The sequence below is a fragment of the Lissotriton vulgaris genome, chromosome 9, assembly GCF_964263255.1.
Source record: "Lissotriton vulgaris chromosome 9, aLisVul1.2, whole genome shotgun sequence".
In the NCBI taxonomy this organism is placed as follows: domain Eukaryota; kingdom Metazoa; phylum Chordata; class Amphibia; order Caudata; family Salamandridae; genus Lissotriton; species Lissotriton vulgaris.
Genome location: NC_141697.1, coordinates 82,152,547 through 82,174,419, shown reverse-complemented (window position 1 = coordinate 82,174,419; position 21,873 = coordinate 82,152,547). Strand labels below are relative to the sequence as shown.

At 45.0% G+C, this 21,873-nt stretch overlaps 1 protein-coding gene across 1 annotated transcript in view; it reads left to right on the top strand.

The window, feature by feature from the left end:
* Positions 1-21,873, top strand: part of SPTB (spectrin beta, erythrocytic) — a 280,750-nt gene that overhangs the window by 211,159 nt on the left and 47,718 nt on the right. The window contains exons 23-27 of the mRNA XM_086937103.1: positions 2,779-3,057; positions 4,924-5,054; positions 9,900-10,104; positions 11,718-12,092; positions 17,231-17,475. Of these exons, the coding sequence (XP_086793229.1) occupies positions 2,779-3,057; positions 4,924-5,054; positions 9,900-10,104; positions 11,718-12,092; positions 17,231-17,475 (1,235 nt within the window). The remainder of the gene's footprint in view (positions 1-2,778; positions 3,058-4,923; positions 5,055-9,899; positions 10,105-11,717; positions 12,093-17,230; positions 17,476-21,873) is intronic.

The window sequence follows — 21,873 nt, the reverse complement described above, 5'->3', positions numbered from 1 at the left end:
ATGCCTTGTATGTATGTACAGATATTTCACATACTTCCTTCACACTAAACCTGCTGCCTCTGGAACCCATGAAGCTCTACTAAATGGAACGTGTGTTTTGTGTCCCACCAAGATTTCCTGGCAACGCCCCCTTATATTTCTAGTTATATCAGAGTTCTATTTTTTTTTTACTTTCCGGAGATAATGTCCTTTTAATTTAAGGAGACGACTTTCTTTTAATTTCCATTTGGTTGTAATTTGGGTTCCACTTTCTAATTTTATGAGGGTTTTGGCATTTAATTTTCATCGCATTTTTACTTGGCTGTCCATTTTATATATTTTAGGAGAATGTCTGGCACTGACATTTCAATATGGTTTGAATTTAGTGGGGTCTTGCCATTACATTTCCTTCTAGTTATCATTATGTTTCCATTTGCTAATTTGAGGAGGTGGGCCTGCCATTATATTTTCATCTGGTTACAATTTAGGGAGGTCTTATTAATTTCTTTTTTTTTTTTTAGGAGTCGATATGGCCTTTAATTTTCCATCTGGTTAGAATGTGTGGGTCCATGTTCTAGATTTGGGAGGGGCTCTTACATGTCATAATCACAGGGAAAAGGGACTGATGATACAGAAATGGATTGCCCTTTCATATGGCAAGGTAAGGCAGTAAAACACAAACGTTATGGCTGCAAAACTTGCAAAGGTTTCAGACACTGGCAGAGGGTCCAACTTGGCAATCAGGTATCTCCTGCGGGGTCCCTCATGGCTCCGCACTATCCCCGCTCCTCTTCAACATATACCTGCAGCCCCTGGTGGCCGCGCTAACCAATATGGAATGCCGGGTTTTCAATTACGCGGATGATACTCAGCTCATCCTGAGGATCAATAACTCGGTCCACGCCCAAGAGTCAGCCCAGAACATCCTCAGGTTTACAATAAACTGGATGACTGCAAACTCCCTAAAAATTAATCTGGATAAAACCGAAGTCCTACCCATTCCGGCAAAAAACAACCCATGGAGCGGCCTGTTTTGGCCTCAAGAGTTAGGAGCCTCTCCCAGCCCATCACCAAATTCTCTATGACTAACCAAGTCAATTCGGTGGTGGGCACATGCATTGGTCTTCTAAGACAGCTGAGGAAACTGGTTCCCCTGCTCTCAGTTGCATCTGTGAAAACTATTGTATCAGCAACTATCATCTTGCGACTCGACTATGGCAACGCGCTTTATGTCGGGCTCCCCCAGAAACGTACGAACAAACTACAGGTGGTACAGAATGAGGCAGCTAGACTGATCTTCAGGCTGCCCACAAGAACTCACGCCACTCCTCTGCTGCGCAAATTGCACTGGCTGCCTGTCAAGCAAAGAGCGAAATTTAAGGGACTCTGCATTGCCCATAAAGCTTGTTACGGACACGCCTCAGGGTACATAAGGGAACGCCTAATCAAATACGTGCCAGGGCGGGCGCTTCGCTCAGCAGAAGCGCCCAGCTGGTGTGCCCACGAGGTAAATTTGCTTCCAAAGGAGGGCGAGCTTTCTCGTTCCTTCTGCCACAACTCTGAAACCAGTTGCCCGATATCCTCCGTAAAGAACCTGGTCTGCTTCCCTTCCGGAAACAGCTAAAAACCTTCCTTTATGGGGAAGCATTAGATACGATCTAATACTTCTCAGTACCATGGAGACCACCCCGCCCGGATGCTGTTTTTCTTCTTCCAAAGCGCTAAGAGACCTGTCGGTGTACATGCGCTATACAAGAATACAATAACATAACATAACATAACCTGGTATTCCAAGTTGTGCCCGACTGTTGTTTGTTATTTAAACAGGACAAAGTCTAATGTTCATATGGCCTGTCTGGAATAGCGTGGTGGGAAAAACCATGACTTATGCAAGCTTTCAGACATCAACTTTTGTGTTTCCGTGTAATGCACCGAGTGCGACCCGTGTTTCCAGACTTGGGTCCTGTGCTTGTTGGGCCACAGGATTCCAGCTGCACCTCACTGATGAGGCCCTAGGAGGCTTGCTTTGTGTTCCCATCTGGAGGGGACCTATCTGTTTGGGCTCTACTACTCCTGTTGGAGCAGGACCAAGTCTGATTTGCATATGGTTTATCCTTGTCTAGAGTGGCACAGTGGGCAAAAAACACAATGGACCCTGAGCCTCTGCAAGTGACTGAGACTTGTGCAAGCATTAAATCCATCAGGTTTGTGTTTCAGAGTTTAGGTAGCAGCCCTAGTATTAGTGCTTAATTTGAGCCAGTGGTTTTCGGTGCTTGGTACCGGCACCTAATTGTCACTATCTGCGCTTATGACAGGCTGCCACACGGTGGCAATGTTTGTCTAATTTAGAGCCAAACACAACAGCAGTCGTTTATTAATTAAATATACTTTAAAACTGACTTTAACTTGCTGCCAAAGCCATTCTTATAGCTTTGGGGGTATGGAATAGTCAGAATTGTCACACTTGTAGGAGGGTGACGGTTAGTAGTTGTGTTGATACTGGCAGTGCTGGCAGGGTAATGGCACTTATTTTTTCCACAAATTAAGCACTGCCTAGTACTCCTGCTTATGACAGCACCATATTACAGCAAAAGGTCCATACATTGCCATTTCGTTAGGTGTATATGAAGCACTTCACTGAAGCAGTAAAAACAATTATTGTATCTTTCTTGGAAATAGGAGTGGCTGAAGTGGATTATTATTTTTTTGAAAGTTGTGATTTAATTAAAAGTTGATGGATGCCCCTAGCAAAAATATTTCCAAATGATAACCTGTTTAAAAATTGCCTTTCCCGTGCAGACGCTGCAGAATGAAATCACAGGTCACCAGCCACGAATCAATGACGTGCTCCGGAGGGCCGAAGACATGAAGGCGGAACCGGATGTTGACGTCAGAGACATTGACAAGCAGATGGGCTTGCTGCAAGAGCTGTGGAGCAGGCTACAGGCGGAAACTGCCAAAAGAAAGAAACGCCTGCAGGAAGGCCACGAGGTGCAGCAGTACTACGTGGACGCCGCGGACGCCGAGGCCTGGATATGCGAACAGCAGCTGTCCATGATTGGGGATGAGAAACCAAAGGTACTATTGACAACTTGACCTTTCACCTCACCGTTTCAATCTCCAGCAGACCCTTGTAGAGTACATGTTGTAAAAACACATATCAGGATGAGTTTGCTCTTTGTCCTAAAAAAGTACAAGTGTCGACAGCACAAGAGAAGAACGTAGGCTGGGACTTGACAAGGGATGCCTTCACTGGTGCACAGTGGGGGGTCTCAGTAGGTGAAAAGTCACATTTATTGCCTTGCACTCTGGTACTTGTCATTTGGATTTCTTTTTTAAGCACTAGAGTTGGGGTGCCAGTATTGCACCCTTTTACTTATTCAGCTCCGTGCAGTGACGCGTCCCTCTACGCACACATAAGAGCACTGCACACACATGCATCCTAATAACCTAGCTGCTGTGAAGTAGCATCATGTGACCTCCAGTATTGGGCATCTAGTCATTTTGCAAATTATGAATCTACATATATTTAACGTTAGAACACCAGACACATTGAAGACAGTAAAGACATTATATCACATGGCAAGAAGTCTGGAAAGACATCATTAAGCGTAGCAGGATATGTCCTCACGTTTCCTCTTTGTATGTGTGTCTGATTACACAAACCGTATGACAATAATAGTGCATCACAGTAGTTCCTTTCAGTGTACAAGAAGTTTGGAGGAGGCCACCATCAGTTTTGATGGCTGTTCACCAAACCTTTCCAAACTATTGACCCCAACACTATGGGAGTTTTTTTACCAGTGTGGGGGGTCATTATTGTTTCTTCTGTGCCTCACTACCAGGTTTTATCTGACAGTGACAGGCAGAGGCGGGAAGTGTAATGTCCTTCCCCTGAGCACCATCGAATGAACTATCTTTCAACAGAAAGCTTAGGTTCTGCCTGTCTCTAAGTGAGCTGGGCGGACCAAGAGTTTGGCAAACTGGGTGTTCAGTTGCGTTCACGACAGAGTACCCTATCCGCGAAAATCTAAATCAGACCTATAGTGTCTCAATGCCACTGAAGGACTCACCACCCTCATTAGCATGTGTATAGCTCTTGCATCTCCAACAAGTAGTTTGGGAGCCACTGGTAGCTCACCAATACCTTTGAAGTAGCTCTCCAAAGTGAATCTCAGCTCTGTGCATCATTCAGAGGGTTTGTGTACATTGAAGAAGACAGCACGGCTCATCTCAAGACCCTATAGAGTGACAGTCAGCCAAGCCAAAGGCAATGTTAGAAGCACCTTTCATGTGATGGCAGGCATCCATGGTATGTGCCTGTGGTTGCAAAGCCTTTACATTGTAAGCAGTTTCTGTCCATGTGAAACATTTGTACATGTAGGTATTCGATGGAAAATGACAAGCTGATGTTTGAGGACTGTGTATTTACTTAAAATAAAAACTAGTATTTTGAAGGCAAAATATTATGTTTATTTAAAAAAAGAAATTTGGGAAATAGAGTTTCTTTGCCCAAAATGGAAGATGTATTTGATAGAAAAATAAGGTTCTTTTCAGAAACTGATATGCAAAACAAGTTTAAAGCAATATTTGAATGACAGTTCAAAGTTATGGAGATTCATTGATGTGGTTATGACCTTTGTGCCAGAAGGCGCATGCTGCTTCAGCTGTTATTTCATTAGTCACAAGGAGGCATTTCATATTATTGCTTGTCCTGACATTTCTGCTGGTAATCTTGCCTGAAATGTTGGGTTGTGACTAGTGTATTATTAACAGATGTAGTATTATTGTACTACAATAAAATCTGGTAGTATCTCAGGATGCTATTCCTTCAGTAGAATTGGCTCTCAGTCTAACAAGGAGTCTAACCAGTATTAAAAAGGTACAGTTGATTGATAAAGGGAGAAAACCCTTTAATACAATGCTTCTTGTTTTTGGGAAAAGGATGAAGAATGCGGCATTGCCATGCTTAAGAGACACCTCAATCAGCAACAGGCCATCGAGCACTATGGAAAAAATATCAAGCAGCTAGCTGAGCAGGCCCAGAGAATCCTGGCACTGGAGCACCCCGAAGGGTATGTAAGAAGGATGTAACCATACTGTTTACACAAGGTACTACTAAGGTTTCTCTACTTTGACATGTATGTTTGTTGTATTTGTATACCCCCAAAATGAGTGGAGGGACGCCCAGCATTAGCGACAACCATAAAGTCAGCCAGTAATAGGAGTGGTAGTTGGGTGGTGGATGGCTAATGCACAGTGATGTAGTATTCTACAAGAGGTGAGTCTTCAACTCATTCCTTCATTGGAGCAGCTGTGGGGCTGTCTTGATGGATACAGGGATGTTATTCCAGATCCTGGGCACATAGATGGAAAGGTGCCCAAGTGGAGAAGTGTGGCTCACTGGTTAGAGGAGGCAGACCTGGAAGCAGAGGTCAGCCCGGGACCAGGGTTCAATTCCCGGCTCGGCGGGGTCTTGAGTCCTAAAATGTCCATGGACTCGACAATTCTCGCTCCGGTGCATACTCGATTCACAGGTTCACACTCTGCGACTCTGGGCAATAGCTTGCTTAATCTCCACAACGGCCCCTCGCGGCGGGATGCCTGGCTTTCACCTTGCGGATACCCTGCCGGGGTTATCTCACAGGGGAATACCAGGACGGGTTCCCTAAGCAAGTGCTTAGAAACCGGTTGGTGATTTGCGCTATATAAATTCCTGTACATTTACATTTACATTTACATTTACAAAGGTCCTGCTGCCTTTTTTATTTAACACTTCTTAGTCTCCAGTATGGTGATGGCCTAGCTGTGGGAGCGCCAAAGGCCACCAAAGAAGGTGTATTTACAAGATAAGCTGTAGTGCTGGTCGTGTCGGCTTTGTCAATGATGCAGCTGGTTTTTAAGATGGTACGGCCCAGAAAGGGGAGCCAATGGAGTTCCTTCAGGATGGGAGTGATGTGGTCATATTTCTTTAGACCCTGGATGAGATATGCTGTTGTGATAGGATGCCAATGAGGGTGGTCAATGTGAAGTCTGGTACGCCATGGTGTAAAGTGGTACCATCATCCAGATGCAAGAGTATGAGGGCTCGAACAGTAGTTTTCAAGTTGCTTTTCTGTAAGAAATAGTTTCGCTATTCTTAGAAGAGAGAGCTGGCACCAGGCCGACGTAGTTTGTCTTGGCAATATACATAATTCTTGAGGGTGAGGTTGAGGCTGAAGTTCCAAGCTGTCACGGTTCATATAATTGAACAATGTTTGTACTATTTTTTGCTTGTTGTTCTTGGAAATAAAATAAATTATTTCTTGGTGGGGCTGTGTTTCAGGTAGACGCTAGACGTTCAGGTGCAGGTAGTGTTTGAAGCATTGGATGTCTGGAGTGGAGGAGGCTTTCAAGTTACAATTTTTTATTTTAGAAAGTAAAATGATGAGGTTGTAGATCCATTGGAAAATACTTGACATAACTGATACTGAATATATTTCCTGTGGCCAAGAGAAAATGGGGCAAGGACATTGGTACCCCTATTCTGACTTCTGAATTGCCCCATTTGGGGAGCCAAGCCACCACATAATTCTCAAAGCATCACAATAGTCCCTTCTCCTTTCTTTTTTCCATCACACACAGCATAACATGTTTCCCGTCTGCTCCTTACTGTTCAGCATTACCCCCTATTTAATCTGATTGCACAATGTCAAGTTGCCCATGTATTTTATGCAGATGATCCTCGATTAATCATAAATCAAACTGCTTGGACTGTAAATGAACATCTACAAGCTTCTACTATGGCTTGGATGACTGACACTTCCTTAACATTTGGTGAAGAAAAAACTGAATTCTACTGCTCAACCTTTCTTATTATGTAAACAAATTATGCATCCTCTGCAAACTACCGTTCAAATATCCCCCTGAGCAAACCCTTTATGTGTCGAATTTGTGATCTTGTGGTTGCCTTGAAACCCAGGGGCATATTACCAAGGGGGGCGATAGGCAATTATCGCCGATTTAGCGGCTGTTTTCGGCCGCTAAGCGGCGATAATTCTATCGCCCTATTAGAAAGCTGTTGCTAACTGATGTTAGCGACAGGTTTTAGACGATAGCGAGCGATTTGGGGCCCGCTTTGCATGTTAGCGATGTTTATCGCTAATGACATGCAAAGTGGGCGTACCCAACCAGTTAGCGACTTAAATCAGTCGCTAACGTTGCTATCGCCTATTAGCAAGGCAGGTGTAGCTTTTCAAATTTTCACGCTAAGCGTGAATATCTCCAAATACTAACACCTGCCCAGACCAGTTCTTAGTCATGTTATCCAATGGGAGGTGGATAACATGGCTAAGAGCATTTCGTCGCTAATGCGTGAATATCGCTGTATTCTCAGCGATGTTCACGCATTTTGCCAGTATCGCTGGGTATTTTAGCACAATGGAGAAAAACGTTGCTAATGGCATGTTTTCTCCGCTAACATATCCAGCGATAGGCAGCGATAAAAAAATCTTCGCTAAGCCTATTTAGCGATAAATATCGCTACTTGTTGGTAATATGCCCCCTAATCTTTTCATTATCCCGCAGATCTAATCCATTAGTAAACTATGAGCTTGCATCTTAAATGTCTATGACTGATCATTTCTATTTATTCCACAGTCTTTGCCTACTGTAGTATGTACTGTATCTAATTTAAGGCTCAACTTTGCAAATTTATTTTTACATAGCCTCACAAATGTCTCCATTTTTTTCTTGCAGAAAGCTCAGACCATAGTGGTATAGATAATGTTACTGCCTCAAAAAAATAATCTCTGCCTCTTGCTGTTATCTCCAATGAGTACAAATCTTCCATAATCTCCTACAAAATGTTGTGTCTTTTCCATAAGATCATACATACCCAAACTCTTCAAACCCCAGAACACCTAAATGTATTCAAAGGGAGACACTGTATAATACCCATTTGCTGTCCATCACTCCCACGAAATGCAATCTTACATAGGTTGGTTTTCATTTCTGTGGTCTGATTTATTTGGAGGGATGGATTAGTCAGTGGGAACCAACAAATTATTTTCAATAGAAGGAATCCCGAGCAATGATTCTGCAAAATGACTCAATTGTGGGTCTTTCAAATTTCATTAATAATAATTGGTCCATGGACTTAAGTTGTTTTTGTGGTTGCCGGATCCAAAGGTGTATTATTGTTACTGAATGGAAAATGTTAGAAAAATATGATAGTAATCTAGTGGGTGACAGAATCTAGTTTCCTTAACCCAATTTGTACATGATTTCATCAAAGTGCAATTCTGTGGTGGACAAAAACTCACTTATGTCATGAAATAATAGGATGTTCTGTATTACATAATGATGTATTCCTGTGTAAAGGCAAAGATCAGCATTGTCTCTGATGGAGACATCATGGCAACAGAAAATAAGCATTTGCAAAGCCAATATGTCTGGCGTTAGCTGACAGCCTTTCGAGTAGGTGTCTCCAACTGGTCAATCACAAGATACCATTCGTTCACAGACACCTTCAGAGTAGCTTGCAGCCTTGGGCACCGGGTCACATTTTCCTTTTAAAGTTAAGGGAAGGCTGTGTTTATTTTAAATTATTATCATCAGGCTACAGCAGGGCCTGATAATCAGCAGTGCTCGGATCAGATTCTTGACCCAGAGTGGGGATATAGGTGAAGAACTGAAGCCCTGAGGTATTTAACTCTTAAATAAAAGTCCTTTTCAACTCAGTATAGGTGTGAGAACAAAATGATGTTTCTTAATGCTTTTCAGTGAGAGAAAAGTAAATTGAAGAGTTCACTTGAGGATTAAGTTAACTCTGTATTTTACTTTTCTCCTATTTTAAAGTGTTGCATTTAAAAACAGCAGGCCTCTCGCTTGCAGTGGCCAGTAGACAGTGTGCCATATGTATAACTGAAAAATACAGTTATTTTTTCATAATGTGAGATATTTACAGTGAAGAAAGCTCTTCCATATTATGAACATTTTTGCAAAACATTTTACTGCATTTAAAATGTTTCCCATTTAAAGAAATGGTTGTATGTTTGTGTTATACATGTAACGAGGTTACGCATGGTGAAAGGTATGTCCCATGCCACAAGTACAAATGGCGTAGGCTCTCATTCAGCCATACACATATATCCCACTCACATGCACACATGTTCATACATCCCAAGGACCACGCTCTCACTGACACACATGGCAGCCCTGGCATAGTGCCCCAAGCCATTTTATGTCATTCAAACAATAGTATCGGGCTCTATGGACATTTGGTTTATAGTCAATGAAGCTGGGCGTGTGGGTGTAGCTCTCACTACAATAAAGGTTGAAGGCCCCTGCTTTAGAGCTTTGTCAATGCTAATGTTGTTTTGTCATTTTATTTGCCAACATTTATTGTTGGGAAAGTTTTAGGGCCCTCATCAATCTAAAAAGAACTGGCTAAGAGCAAAAATATTTTTATATCAAAAAGCACACATTGCCATAGTAGTCCGGGACACCAAAAGGTACTACTTTGTGTGTGGATGTGCTCCTTGTGAAAACATAGAATACAACCACTCACAGCCAATAGATGAACTGGGCTGACCCACTGCCCAAAGCTGTACGCTATAATCGGAGGAATGAAAATTTGAATGGAACAATAACAGACCTATGTATGAAAGAGCTGGTTGAAAGCTTCTATAACTAAGTATATTGTACATACACATTTTAGTAAAATCAAAAGGTCTTGGCTAACACCAGACTTAAATAGGGTTTTCTTATTTGTGTCATGCTTCTCATGTGCTTCTTTATACAAAGATGGAATTCATAACTATAAAAAAAATGTGTGTAAAGGTATTAGTTGTGCTGATGCAAAATACCATTAATCCCTTTAGTTTGAACATTTATAAGAATTGTAATGTTTCCACTGTCCCACTTTGTTTTACTTACAGGGAACAAGTAATTCGACACCAGGGGCAAATAGACAAGCAGTATGCAGGCCTTAAAGATCTAGCTGACGAGCGACGGCAGAACCTGAATAACATGTACCACATGTTCCAGCTGAAGCGTGAAGTCGAAGATCTAGAGCAGTGGATAGCAGAGAGGGATGTGGTGGCATCCTCGCAAGAACTGGGGCAAGACTTGGATCACGTTACTGTAAGTGCCAACATCGAAGAGCCGCTACTTTCCTTACTCAACAATGGAACGACATAGCATTGAGAATGGTTATCAGTGTTAACTACTACATGCTGGCAGGATTCATTGAGAAAAGTCCAAAAGTGCCTAAACCTTGCCACTGAAAATATATCACCTTCTTGGTATTAAGAGACTCTATGAGTCTGTGGTCAATTCAGTAGTGGCTGATGGGTGTTGTGAGCCCTACGGACTACTGAGACATTCTAACACATATTCAATGAGTGGAAAGGGCTGACTAAAAGATTGCTTTGTAGGGCTGGGCAGAGGCTGTGTGGAAGGCTATAATGACTTCTTTTCAGAGTGAGATCTTAAGCCGGTCATCTGTTGAGGCAGAAAATCCAGAGGAGAAAAACATCAATATGTCTTGCAATCCCACATCGCAAATACCAAATCCATCTTGGCCCTCTCATATTCTGCCCAGTTTGCTAAGATCTGGAGTTAAGTTTCCAAGTGAAATGAGACTGGCACCCACTTTTGTGTTTCTCAAAAATCTAATTGAGGATCACTTGCTTCAAATAACACTTACATATTGCATAAACAGACATCTTATCTAACTTATCGAACACAGATGTACAATGTAGCTCCCTCTCCTTCACACACCCACTTGTAGGCTTTATCCTGACATAGTTTTCTTCCCTCTATGTCAGCTATTCAGCAATGGCCCTCATAATATCCCTGGTATATATGTGGCGACTCCCAAATATTGTCACCCATCGCCATCACTGTAGTGACTCCCTACACGAGGCACCTTTCCCACTTGTTTATCCTATGGGTCTGTGCACCTATTCTAAAGCACACAAATGTGCTATGGAAAAAGTATGTGCTATAGAAAACCGCAATTAAAAAAAGTATATTTTCACTTTATTGCTGTCTGCCAGAAGTCCTTCAAAGGAGCTACTGAAAGCTTGAAATTGTAAGGAATGTCTAAAGGGATGCGCACAGACAGGTGTCCATCTTTGCAAACATCATCTTTAGGTTTGGCAGACCTAAAACACTTGACCTCAACACTTTTTATATGACGAACAGTATGTAAGATTTACAGCTGAAATTGGCAAATTTATATAGCAGAGTGAAAATAAAGGGCACTGGGAGCGAGATATTAAAAGAATAAAAAGAAAAAGAAGTCACTGGGTGAAACTGTAGACAAACAATTAAGCCAAAGTTGAACAACTTTGCCAGAAACATTACTACAGTTTCATCTTTAAACACTAGGTGCAACTATGTATAAATCATAATCTATGATTCAGAATTATGAAACTATCAATTCAAACATTTTCATGGGTCTGAAAGAATGTTTTGATAGATTATAAATTTTAAATAATCTCCAGAATTTCACCTACATTAAATTCTGAAAACATATTGCTGAACAGTTTAACTATTACTTTAGCACTTTTCAAACTCTAACCCACATTTCTATTGATTTTTAACTTTTACAATGTATTTGGTTTTAATAGTAAGAGCACTTCATGCATGATTACTAGATTACTATACTAGACTACCTAGGTTTGCTTAATACATTTCTTGCTGGTGTGAGAGAACTGATGTAACATTTGCCTTATTGCTTTTTCGAACAGTTGCTTCGAGATAGATTCCGTGAATTTGCCCGAGAAACAGGAGCTGTGGGGCAAGAGCGTATGGATAATGTCAACCTGTTGATTGAGGAACTGATCGATGCCGGGCATTCTGAGGCAGCTTCCATCGCCGAATGGAAAGACAACCTGAACGAGAGCTGGGCGGATCTTCTGGAGCTCATTGATACGCGCATGCAGTTTCTGACCGCCTCTTACGAGCTTCACAAGTACTTTGACGATGGCACCGACCTCCTGATCCTCATTAAAGATAAGCACAAGGAGTTGCCGGAGGAGCTTGGGCTTGATGCTTACACCGTCGAGTCTTTCCACCGAATGCATAATGCATTTGAACGTGACATGCATTCAATGGGAACTCAGGTATAGCATGTGAAGAGTGCTCTGTGTGAGTACCTGTTGAGTAGACCGTGTGAATTTATGGATTAACCAACTCGTTTGCTTGTGTGGGCTGTGAAAACCCAAAGTTTAGGCAACAGTCAACAATAATGTATTTAAGCAATGGAGATATATACACCATTCATGTAGTTTTGTAAGGTGTTGACATTATACATATCAACTCACGCATTTGACGCCAGTATGTCCCAAACAAGCACCATGCACCGAGTCGGGCATTGGTGGAGAAGGAGGGCTCCAAGGTGCACATCAAGATATGGCAGTAAGGATATTGGCTCTTTTTTCATTTGTTTGTTCAGAAGAACGATGTTAGGTCCACGATAAATGCAACTGCACCATGGTTGCTTATATGACCAATAGGATGGTTGATGGGATTTGCATAATATTCTTTGTTTCCCCATCACTGGTCCTTAGTTATTCCTTTGAGGTTTGCACCAGATTTTATAATCGCAGCTTTGAAGTCAATCTCACTTTTTAAGTCAATGCCGCTGGCGTTCTAGGATTCATCTAATTCTTTGAATATTGTTTGCTATGACTGCTTTTTAGTTTTTCTTTTTGAAAAGTGCATCTCTGTCTATCTTCAGGATAGGTGAAGTAGGTGCGCTTTTGGTGTATTGTGCTATACATGTTCTGGAAAAAAAGAAAAACTACTCGATTATGGTTTGCGGAGACATCGGACTCCTGAGGCGGAAAGCCGGGAGCGCTAAGACTTATTTTAAAAATTGATCTGTGATACTGTGTTACTTTATTTCTTCACTTATCCTCTTCACCCTTGGCACTCTAAACAGCGGTAGCGCTGCAACGACATCCCCCCAGCTCCTTCGCCAAATTCGAGGGCGAGGCGCGTCCTGAGACACGCCCCCTCTGCTGGCCACGCCCCCTACTAGGAGTATAAATAAAGCGGCGTTGCTTTACAACTTATTGACATCGGTCTCCTGAGGCGGAAAGCCGGGAGCGCTAAGACTTATTTTAAAAATTGATCTGTGATACTGTGTTACTTTATTTCTTCACTTATCCTCTTCACCCTTGGCACTCTGAACAGCGGTAGCGCTGCAACGACATCCCCCCAGCTCCTTCACCAAATTCGAGGGCGAGGCGCTTCCTGAGACACGCCCCCTCTGCTGGCCACACCCCCTCAACGCCCTCTCTCCCCTGCACAAAGCATGTGCCAAGGCAGGACGCGCAGCGGACGAGCGCAGCGGGAGCGCCGTTTGCGCGCCGAAGGCGCGCCTAAGGCAAGCCCGTCTGTGCCCGTCCGTGCCACGGCCGGGCCCAGGGCCGGACAGGCTGCCCAACCTAAGGTACGTACTAATCAACTACCTACCTATACCCGAGCTGACCTGCTTGCTTTTAATCACAACAAAAATCACTGTCTTAACATCATTAAGGCCGAGACATGGTTAGGACCCGTATGCTGCCACTATTGCAGAACTCTCCTCACCCCGGTAAAACAGTTATCCAACACGAATAACGCAACTCCGCTTCGAGGAGCCTTGATCAACGCAAGGTCCATTTGTAAAAATAGCGAGCACATCTATGATCTCATTACGGAAAACGACATTGACATGCTCTTCATAACCGAAACATGGCTGAAACCATGGTGCAACCCGATCATAGCCCAAACTGTCCCCCAAGGATACCTCATTTAGAGGCTCGACAGACAAGAACTCAGAGGTGGTGGCTTGGCCATCATCCACCGAGAGTCACTGAAATGTACCACCACTGAACTCCCTGACGTAAAAGGGGCAGAAAGCATGGGTTTCTGCATCCGACTAAATGAGGAAAATACCTTTGCGGGAGCCCTCATTTACCGCCCCCCAGGACCCCTAAACGGTTTCCTCGAAAGTTTCGAAGATGCTCTTAGCACTTTCACCCTAAAATACGCAAATTTCACCGTTTTGGGTGACCTAAATTTCCACCTAGACAAACCCAACGACCCCAACACCATGTGGCTCAACGACTTGACTAACATTCTAGGACTGAAAATACTGACCAAACTGCCCACGCATAAAGCAGGCCATATACTAGACTGCATTTGCACCAATACCCAAACCCTAACCGTCGAAGACCCGCTGACCCAAACATGGACCGACCACTGTCTAATTCATTTTAATCTAACCACCAATAAGAAAAGGTCTAACACCGCCAACCAAAAAATCGAAGTCCCCATGCAAAAAGACTGGAAAAAGCTGGCCAATTCACCAAATTTCCTGCTCACCGCAGAGAAATCTAAACCTTTATTGTCTGGAGACACAGAATCCGACTACAAAATATTTTGCAACTGGATCTCGGAGTGCTGTGGTCCGGCCAACTCAGAGAAAGCCAGAAAAAAACAGAATAGAAAATCAGCACCCTGGTTCTCCCCCGAAATAAAAGCAAAACGTACAGAGATCAGATCTCTCGAAAAGAAATGGCGTCAAAACTATGATCCAAAGGAAGCTCTTGCCTATAAAACCGCAAGGAAAATATATCACTCTATGATAAAAAACGCCAAAAAAGACCATTTTCTTCAAAGTATTAATCGGTCCAACAACAACCAGAAACAAATTTTTAAAATTGTTGATGAGTTTATGAACCCCAGAATCCTCAGGCAAGAAATACCACCCTCACTGGCTCTCTGTAACGACATAGCTGACTATTTCGAACAGAAAATACTTAAACTTACTTCAGACTTCCCTGACCCTCCTGAACCCCCCCCTACCACGCAACATTACCAATCAACAACAAACCCCAGTTGAAAAATTTTACTCCCATCAACCTCGACGAAACCCGACAAGCCATCCTCTCCAGTAAATCAGGTTCCCCGTTCGACCCATGCCCCCCAATGCTGCTCCACACTCTGGTGGACAAGGTAAATCCAGCCATAAACTCCATTATAAACTCCTCCCTGTCTACTGCAGCCATTCCGGTTGAATGGAAACTCGCAGCAGTCAAGCCTCTGCAGAAAAAGCCCCTATCTGACCCCACCACGCTTTCCAACCTTCGCCCCATCTCGTTGCTCCCACTACTGTTCAAATTGACCGAAGCGGTAGTCAATAAACAGTTAACAAAACATCTAGAGGAAAACCACCTATTCCACCCTAACCAGGCTGGTTTCAGGGCAAAACACTCCACAGAGTCAGCCCTCCTACATACTGTAGAGACCCTCAAGATGGCACTGGACCACGGGAAAAAGGCCGTCCTGATCCTGCTCGACCTGTCGGCGGCCTTTGACACGGTCTCACAGGCCGTGCTGATAGGCCGCCTGACAGAGTCAGGGCTAGCAGGAACTGCCCTCGAATGGCTGAAAAACTTCCTAAGCCATAGGAGACAAGTAACCGTGCTAGGAAACTACTGCTCGGATGAAAAAACCATAAAAACAGGGGTACCACAAGGCTCAAGCCTGAGCCCGGTGTTGTTTAACCTCTATATGACCCCCCTGATAGAACTCATCACATCCTTTAACATCAGCACGATATCTTACGCTGACGACACCCAGCTTATCCTAGTACTGGATAACAACTCCTCCAAAGCAGAGGAAAACTTACGAAACTGTCTGACGGCAACCTTTGATTGGATGCGAACGAACCACCTCAAATGCAATTCAGGTAAAACTGAAATCCTCCCTTTCGGCCAAAACAATCTCTTTTCCCCCTCCAACTGGTGGCCTCAAGACGCCGAAATCCCCCCCAATACCATCAAGTCGGCTCGTAACCTAGGGATAAGGTTTGATGAAACCCTATCCTTTAAGCAACAAGCAGGCACAGTGGCAGGGTCCTGTTTCAATATCATTAAAGGTCTTAGAAGATTCTTTGACTTCCTTCCCCTAACAGCTAGAAAGACTGTGGCAGTAGCCCTCATTACATCCCGCTTAGACTACTGCAACAGCATCTATGCAGGCTCAAACAGAGCTGTTCTGCACAAGCTGCAGATGGTTCAAAATGCCGCCGCCCGCCTGGTGCTACGACTACCCAGGAAATCATCTGCCTCAAAAGCACTCAAAACCCTGCACTGGCTACCCATCCACAAAAGAGTGCTATTTAAACTCCTGCTCATTACGTTCAGAGCCTACCACCAGTCAGGACCGACATACCTGTCCCAAAGGTTTGGAAGATACACTCCCCCACGATCACTCAGATCATCCAACCTAAACCTACTCGCAGTCCCTAAATTCAGACTAACCACAAAAGGTGGAAAATCCATCGGAGTACTGGGAGCCAAAGCTTGGAACAAACTCCCACCACAAATGCGCCTGATCCATTCCGAAAAATCGTTTCGAAAAATGCTCAAAACATGGATCTTCAAAACCGAGACTCACTCTGCTTAGCGTTAATCTAAACCACACTTTACTCATTAGGATCTACCTAAGCAACATCCCTATTTCTTCTCTGTCGGGACAGTGATGTCTAGTGCCAAGATGCTCCCTGGAGTGTAAGAGCGCTCTATAAAAGCCCTTTCACATTCACATTCACATTCACATTCACATTCACAGTGGATGGTTGCAGGGTCTGGGTGAATTATTTGCCCACAGCTGGACCTTATGCTATTAATAAATACTTTGGTATTTTTGGTGAGGATTAGATGCAGTCTATGATGAGCCATGTGAGTTGGGCCTTCCATAAGATGACGGAAGCTCAAGATATCTTAGTTTTAAGTGACGTCAGCTTCCTTGTTTCTTTTCAGGAATGTCCATCATTGGCTGGGATAATGTCTGTAGGCATGTACCACCAATAGAATACGTTACAGACCATTGTGCATACGATGAGCACTGACTGCTCTCTTAAGAGGCGGGGAGTTAAGTAGGTGAATAGAGCTCCCTGGGGCATGTCTCACAAATGAGACAGAGAGGGAAACAGGAAGGGAGAATTAAGTAGGTAGGAATTGGGGGGTTTTCCCAAGCAATTAGGCTACATGTAATTGTTTGTGGTTCACAAGGATAGATCATAGATACCCATAATTCATGTCCCCTCGTGTGTTTGAAACTTCAAACCAAATCTACATTTATTTTTTTCAAGAATTTAAGTTCATCTAGATTGTTTGTTGCATCAAAGCGTAAAGTAGGCACAGCCCCAAAACCATGCTTCAGTGGATATGTTGGCCAGTAACACACTTTTCCATGTGTGCAGGTTCAACGGTACCAGGACATCGCGGCACGGCTCAAGGCAGCATATGCAGGTGACCAGTCCGTAGAGATACAGAATAAAGAGAAGGAAGTGGTTGATGCCTGGAAGGCGCTTTTGGACGCCTGTGAGGGACGTCGCGCTCAGCTTGTCACGACGGCTGAGAAATACCGCTTTTTCAGTATGGCGCGTGACCTAATGTTTTGGATGGAAAGCATGATTAGACAGATTGAAACTCAGGAAAAACCGAGGTAAACATATAATTTGTTTGTTTTATTCTAAAGTTTAGAAATGTTTACTGTTTTATCTCGTTGTGTATACAGATGCCGTTATAAGTCTCAATTAAGCAACACACATTCAATTAATAAAATCTTGGTCGTCTTTAAATGCATTATGAATATATTAATTTCTGATGAATAGCTTACAATTTAGAAACAACTATAAAATACCCTATGACTAACAATGTGTTACTTAAAAATAGCTTAAGATGAATTTGACAATAGCAATCCAAAGTGAGCATTCCCTTAACAATAACTGTACATATTCTAACATTACTCTGAAAGATGACCAGTATCCTAATAGTAAATTAAAAACAGCTTTTAAAATCTATGATTTGCAGAGAATAAATGCGCTATGGTTCAACTAGTGTGGAAAATTAGAAGAAAGCTTAAGGAAAGTTATCCACTTACAAAGTGCGGGGGAGTCAGTCTGTAGACCAGGCTAAAATCTACCCTAGACTGTAGTGTGGTCGAAATGATTGTATTGTATTGTATGTTGCTCTTATATAGCGCAAGCTGCCACCCTACGGGTATCCTGGCGCTTTAGAAAACTTAATCAGATGGAAACGGCAGATAGCAGGGCTGAGTAAGGGGCACCGGAGTCTCAGATTTTAGCAAATAGCCAGGTCTTTAGGCTCTTCCCAAAACATATCAGATAAAGAGGAGATGAAGTTTACCAAGTCGATGACGACTTTAGGATGAAAGAAAAATAGGAAACGATGGGAAGGGACATGGTAAGAGGATACATGATGGAGCTGTTCATTGCACGACTGGAGTGGTCGAAGCGGCCATGCTTAGTCACCTGAGCACGCACTGTGCGGCTTTCTGCCAGCCCGTTGCTTTAATGACAATCTGCTGATCACAGACTCAATGTCTCGTCTAATCTTATAATCTACAAGACTTCCATGGCCACCTAAGATGGGCCTGAAATGTGCTTGTGACTCAACTAATTTCTACCAAGCCTTTCCAATCGCAGCCTGTTGACTCCTCCCTCTTCTGACATCCTGATGTGTGGGAGGCTGATGCAACTGCTGGCAGTGGTATCCCACAAGTGCCTGCAAGCGACTGCTGCCTGCTTGGAGGTGTTGTGTGTCTGTCAGTACTTTTTCACTCTTGTTGGAACCTTTATGCCGTTTGGTTCGTGCTCCTGCTTCATGGCGAGGCAAAAGGGTCTAAGGGAACCTTCGTGAGGTGTAGGGAGATGTGTGGTGGTGGAAAACAAGTGAGCTCTCTCTGGATAAATACGGGGAAAACCTGCAGAAAAACTGTTGGAGCAGAAGTGACTTGCATATATCTCCCTCCGCCCTTGCCTTTAATTACTATACTTGTTAAGAGCTCTACTCCACCAGCCCCACTCTCCTCATGCACCTATATGGCCCTCTGCTTGTAAGTGTTAAATGGGCTTGGCGGACAAGTCACTGCTGGACCAATAACAACAAGTGGGTGTTCAGCAATCTTGGCTCATCGCAGTACCATTCAATTCTTTAGTTTGCATCTCTGCACAAACCTAACAAACTACTTGTTGAGATACAGAGGGCCTAGAGTCTGAAGAGGTCCAGCTGGTACAACCCTTGAATCCTACATCAGATCCTGTGACGGTAACCTCAGGACCTGGGACAAGCACCCAAAGAAAGATCAATAACACCCTGTCCAAAGGTTTAAGAGAAAAGGCAAGCACAGTTGTCCACTGCTGTGAAATGTACTCACCAGGCCAGCTCTGATGAACCATCAGAGGGAGCCAGTTTATGAACTTATGTCAGATAAGAAAGGAAGCTTTTTGGTTTAGAGGGGGAGCCAGTGGAGTTAGGGAGGGCTGTGAAGGAATGCAGTGAGAGACAGGGCAGATGGGAGACCTGAAGAAAGAAACTCCGGGTACCACTGCCAGGTAATCTAGCGAGCATGTTTCAGAAACAAAAACAGAGATCTCAGTCTCTCTTGGAGTCATAGATATAGAGGAATGAAGACGGGCAAAAGTATAGAGGCAACCACAGTCAGTAAGCGTGAGCATACTACTAAGCTTGCTTGATCATTTGACTGCCCCCTCATTAGCTCACTTTCCTGCTTTATGTGATCATGAACCTGTCCTTAGTGTTTATCAATGTTAATGTAGTACTTTTAAAAAGTGCTTATTGACAACTCTTGCTCATTGTGTTCATTTTTCTGACATGCTTTGGCACACGTTTGAGAAACCCCTTGCTTTGGCTCCTTACTTATGACGCCCCCTAAGCGACCGCGCAGCGGGCGCGCGCAGCGGGAGCACCGATTGAGCGCCGAAGGTGCGCCAAAGGTAAGCTCGTCTGCGCCCGTCCACGCCTGGACCGCGCACAGTGCCAGGACCCCTGGCCCCCGCCGAAGCAAGACGACCCCATGGACCTACGACGCCGCAACACTCAACGCACTCAACACTGGCCGGAACCCTGCCTGCTACCGAGTCACCCCGAGACGCACCCACGGACCCTTCGCCTGCCAAGCCTGCCGTTTCTCCTGCTACCGGACCTGCACGTCCCCCGCCAAGCCCTGCACCAGCAGAAACCACCTGAAGTGCATCCTGCTCAACACCCGCTCCATCCACAGGCACGCCGTGGAACTCTAAGACCTGCTCGACACAACAGCACCGGACGTCGCCTTCCTCACCGAAACCTGGATGAACGCCTCCTCAGCGCCCGACATCGCCATAGCCATCCCGGACAGATACAAGATCACCCGAAAGGACCGCGTCAACTAGATGGGAGGAGGCATCGCCATCGTACACAAGAACACCATCCGCATCTCAACTAACTCCGACGAAACCTTCACCGCCGCTGAACACCTGCACTTCCAGATATACACTGACCCCAAGACCACCCTCCGTGGCACCCTCACCTACAGACCACTGGGACCACGCACACAATTCAGCGAATACATCGCAAACTTCATCAGCCCGCACGCCCTTCCCTCAGCCAACTACATCCTCCTAGGAGACCTCAACTTTCACCTGGAGAACAACAATGACAGAAACACCACCGCCCTGCTGGACAACCTCGCCAACCTCTGACTCAAGCAACTAGTGAACACCCCCACCCACTACGCCGGCCACACGCTCGACCCAGTCTTCACATCCAGCAAGCACATCTCCTTCAGCCACGCCACCGGACTCCACTGGACCGACCACAGCTGCGTCCACTTCAGCTTCAAAAAAACTACGACCCACCACTACCTGCAACAGGTCCCCCGCCGATGCTGGAGCAAGATCACCGCCGAGCAGCTCACCGCCTCCCTCAGCCAGAACACTCCCACCAGCACAACGGACCCCAACGAAGCAGCCAGCAACCTCAACAAGTGGCTGACCGCCTGCGCCGATGACCTCACACCACTAAAGAACCCTCCCAGCAGACACGGCAGCAAGAAAACCCCCTGGTTCACCGACGAACTCAAGGAATCCAAGAAGAACTGCCGCACCCTCGAGAAAGCCTGGCGACACGACCACACCACAGACAACAGGACCGCCCTCAAGCACGCCATCCGCAAACACCATCAGCTGATCCGTGCCACCAAGAAGACGGCACTCAAAGAACGACTGGACAACAACACCCACGACAGCAAGGAACTCTTCAGCATCGTCAAAGAGTTCTCCAACCCCAGCGCCGGAAACAACGACATCACTCCCTCGCAAGACCTCTGCAACTCACTCGCCTCGTTCTTCCACCGCAAGATCGCCGACATACACAACAGCTTCGACGCACAGACCACGCACCCTACCACCGAACCAACACCCGCCACCACCACCCTCTGCAACTGGACCCCGATCAGCACCGAAGACACCACCGGCACGATGAACTCCATCCACTCCGGATCACCAACCGACCCGTGCCCACACCACGTCTTCAACAAAGCCGACGCCACCATCGCACCCCATCTCCGAGACACCATCAACTCCTCCTTCCACACAGCCACCTTCCCGGAGAGCTGGAAGCATGCCGAGCTGACCGCTCTCCTGAAGAAACCAACGGCGGACCCCACCGACCTCAAGAACTACCGTCCCATCTCGCTCCTTCCTTTTCCGGCCAAAGTCATCGAGAAGACCGTCAACAAACAGCTGGCCGCCTTCCTCGAGACGAACGGATCCCTCGACCCCTCGCAGTCCGGGTTTCGCGCCAACCACAGCACCGAGACCGCCCTGATCGCAGCCACCGACGACATCAGAACCCTGATCGACAACGGGGAAACAGCGGCCCTCATCCTCCTGGATCTCTCTGCGGCATTCGACACCGTCTGCCACCGAACTCTAGTGAAGCGCCTCAGCAACATCGGAATTTGAGAAAAAGCGCTGGAATGGATCATCTCGTTCCTCACCGGAAGAACCCAGAGAGTCCGCCTCCTTCCGTTCAGAAC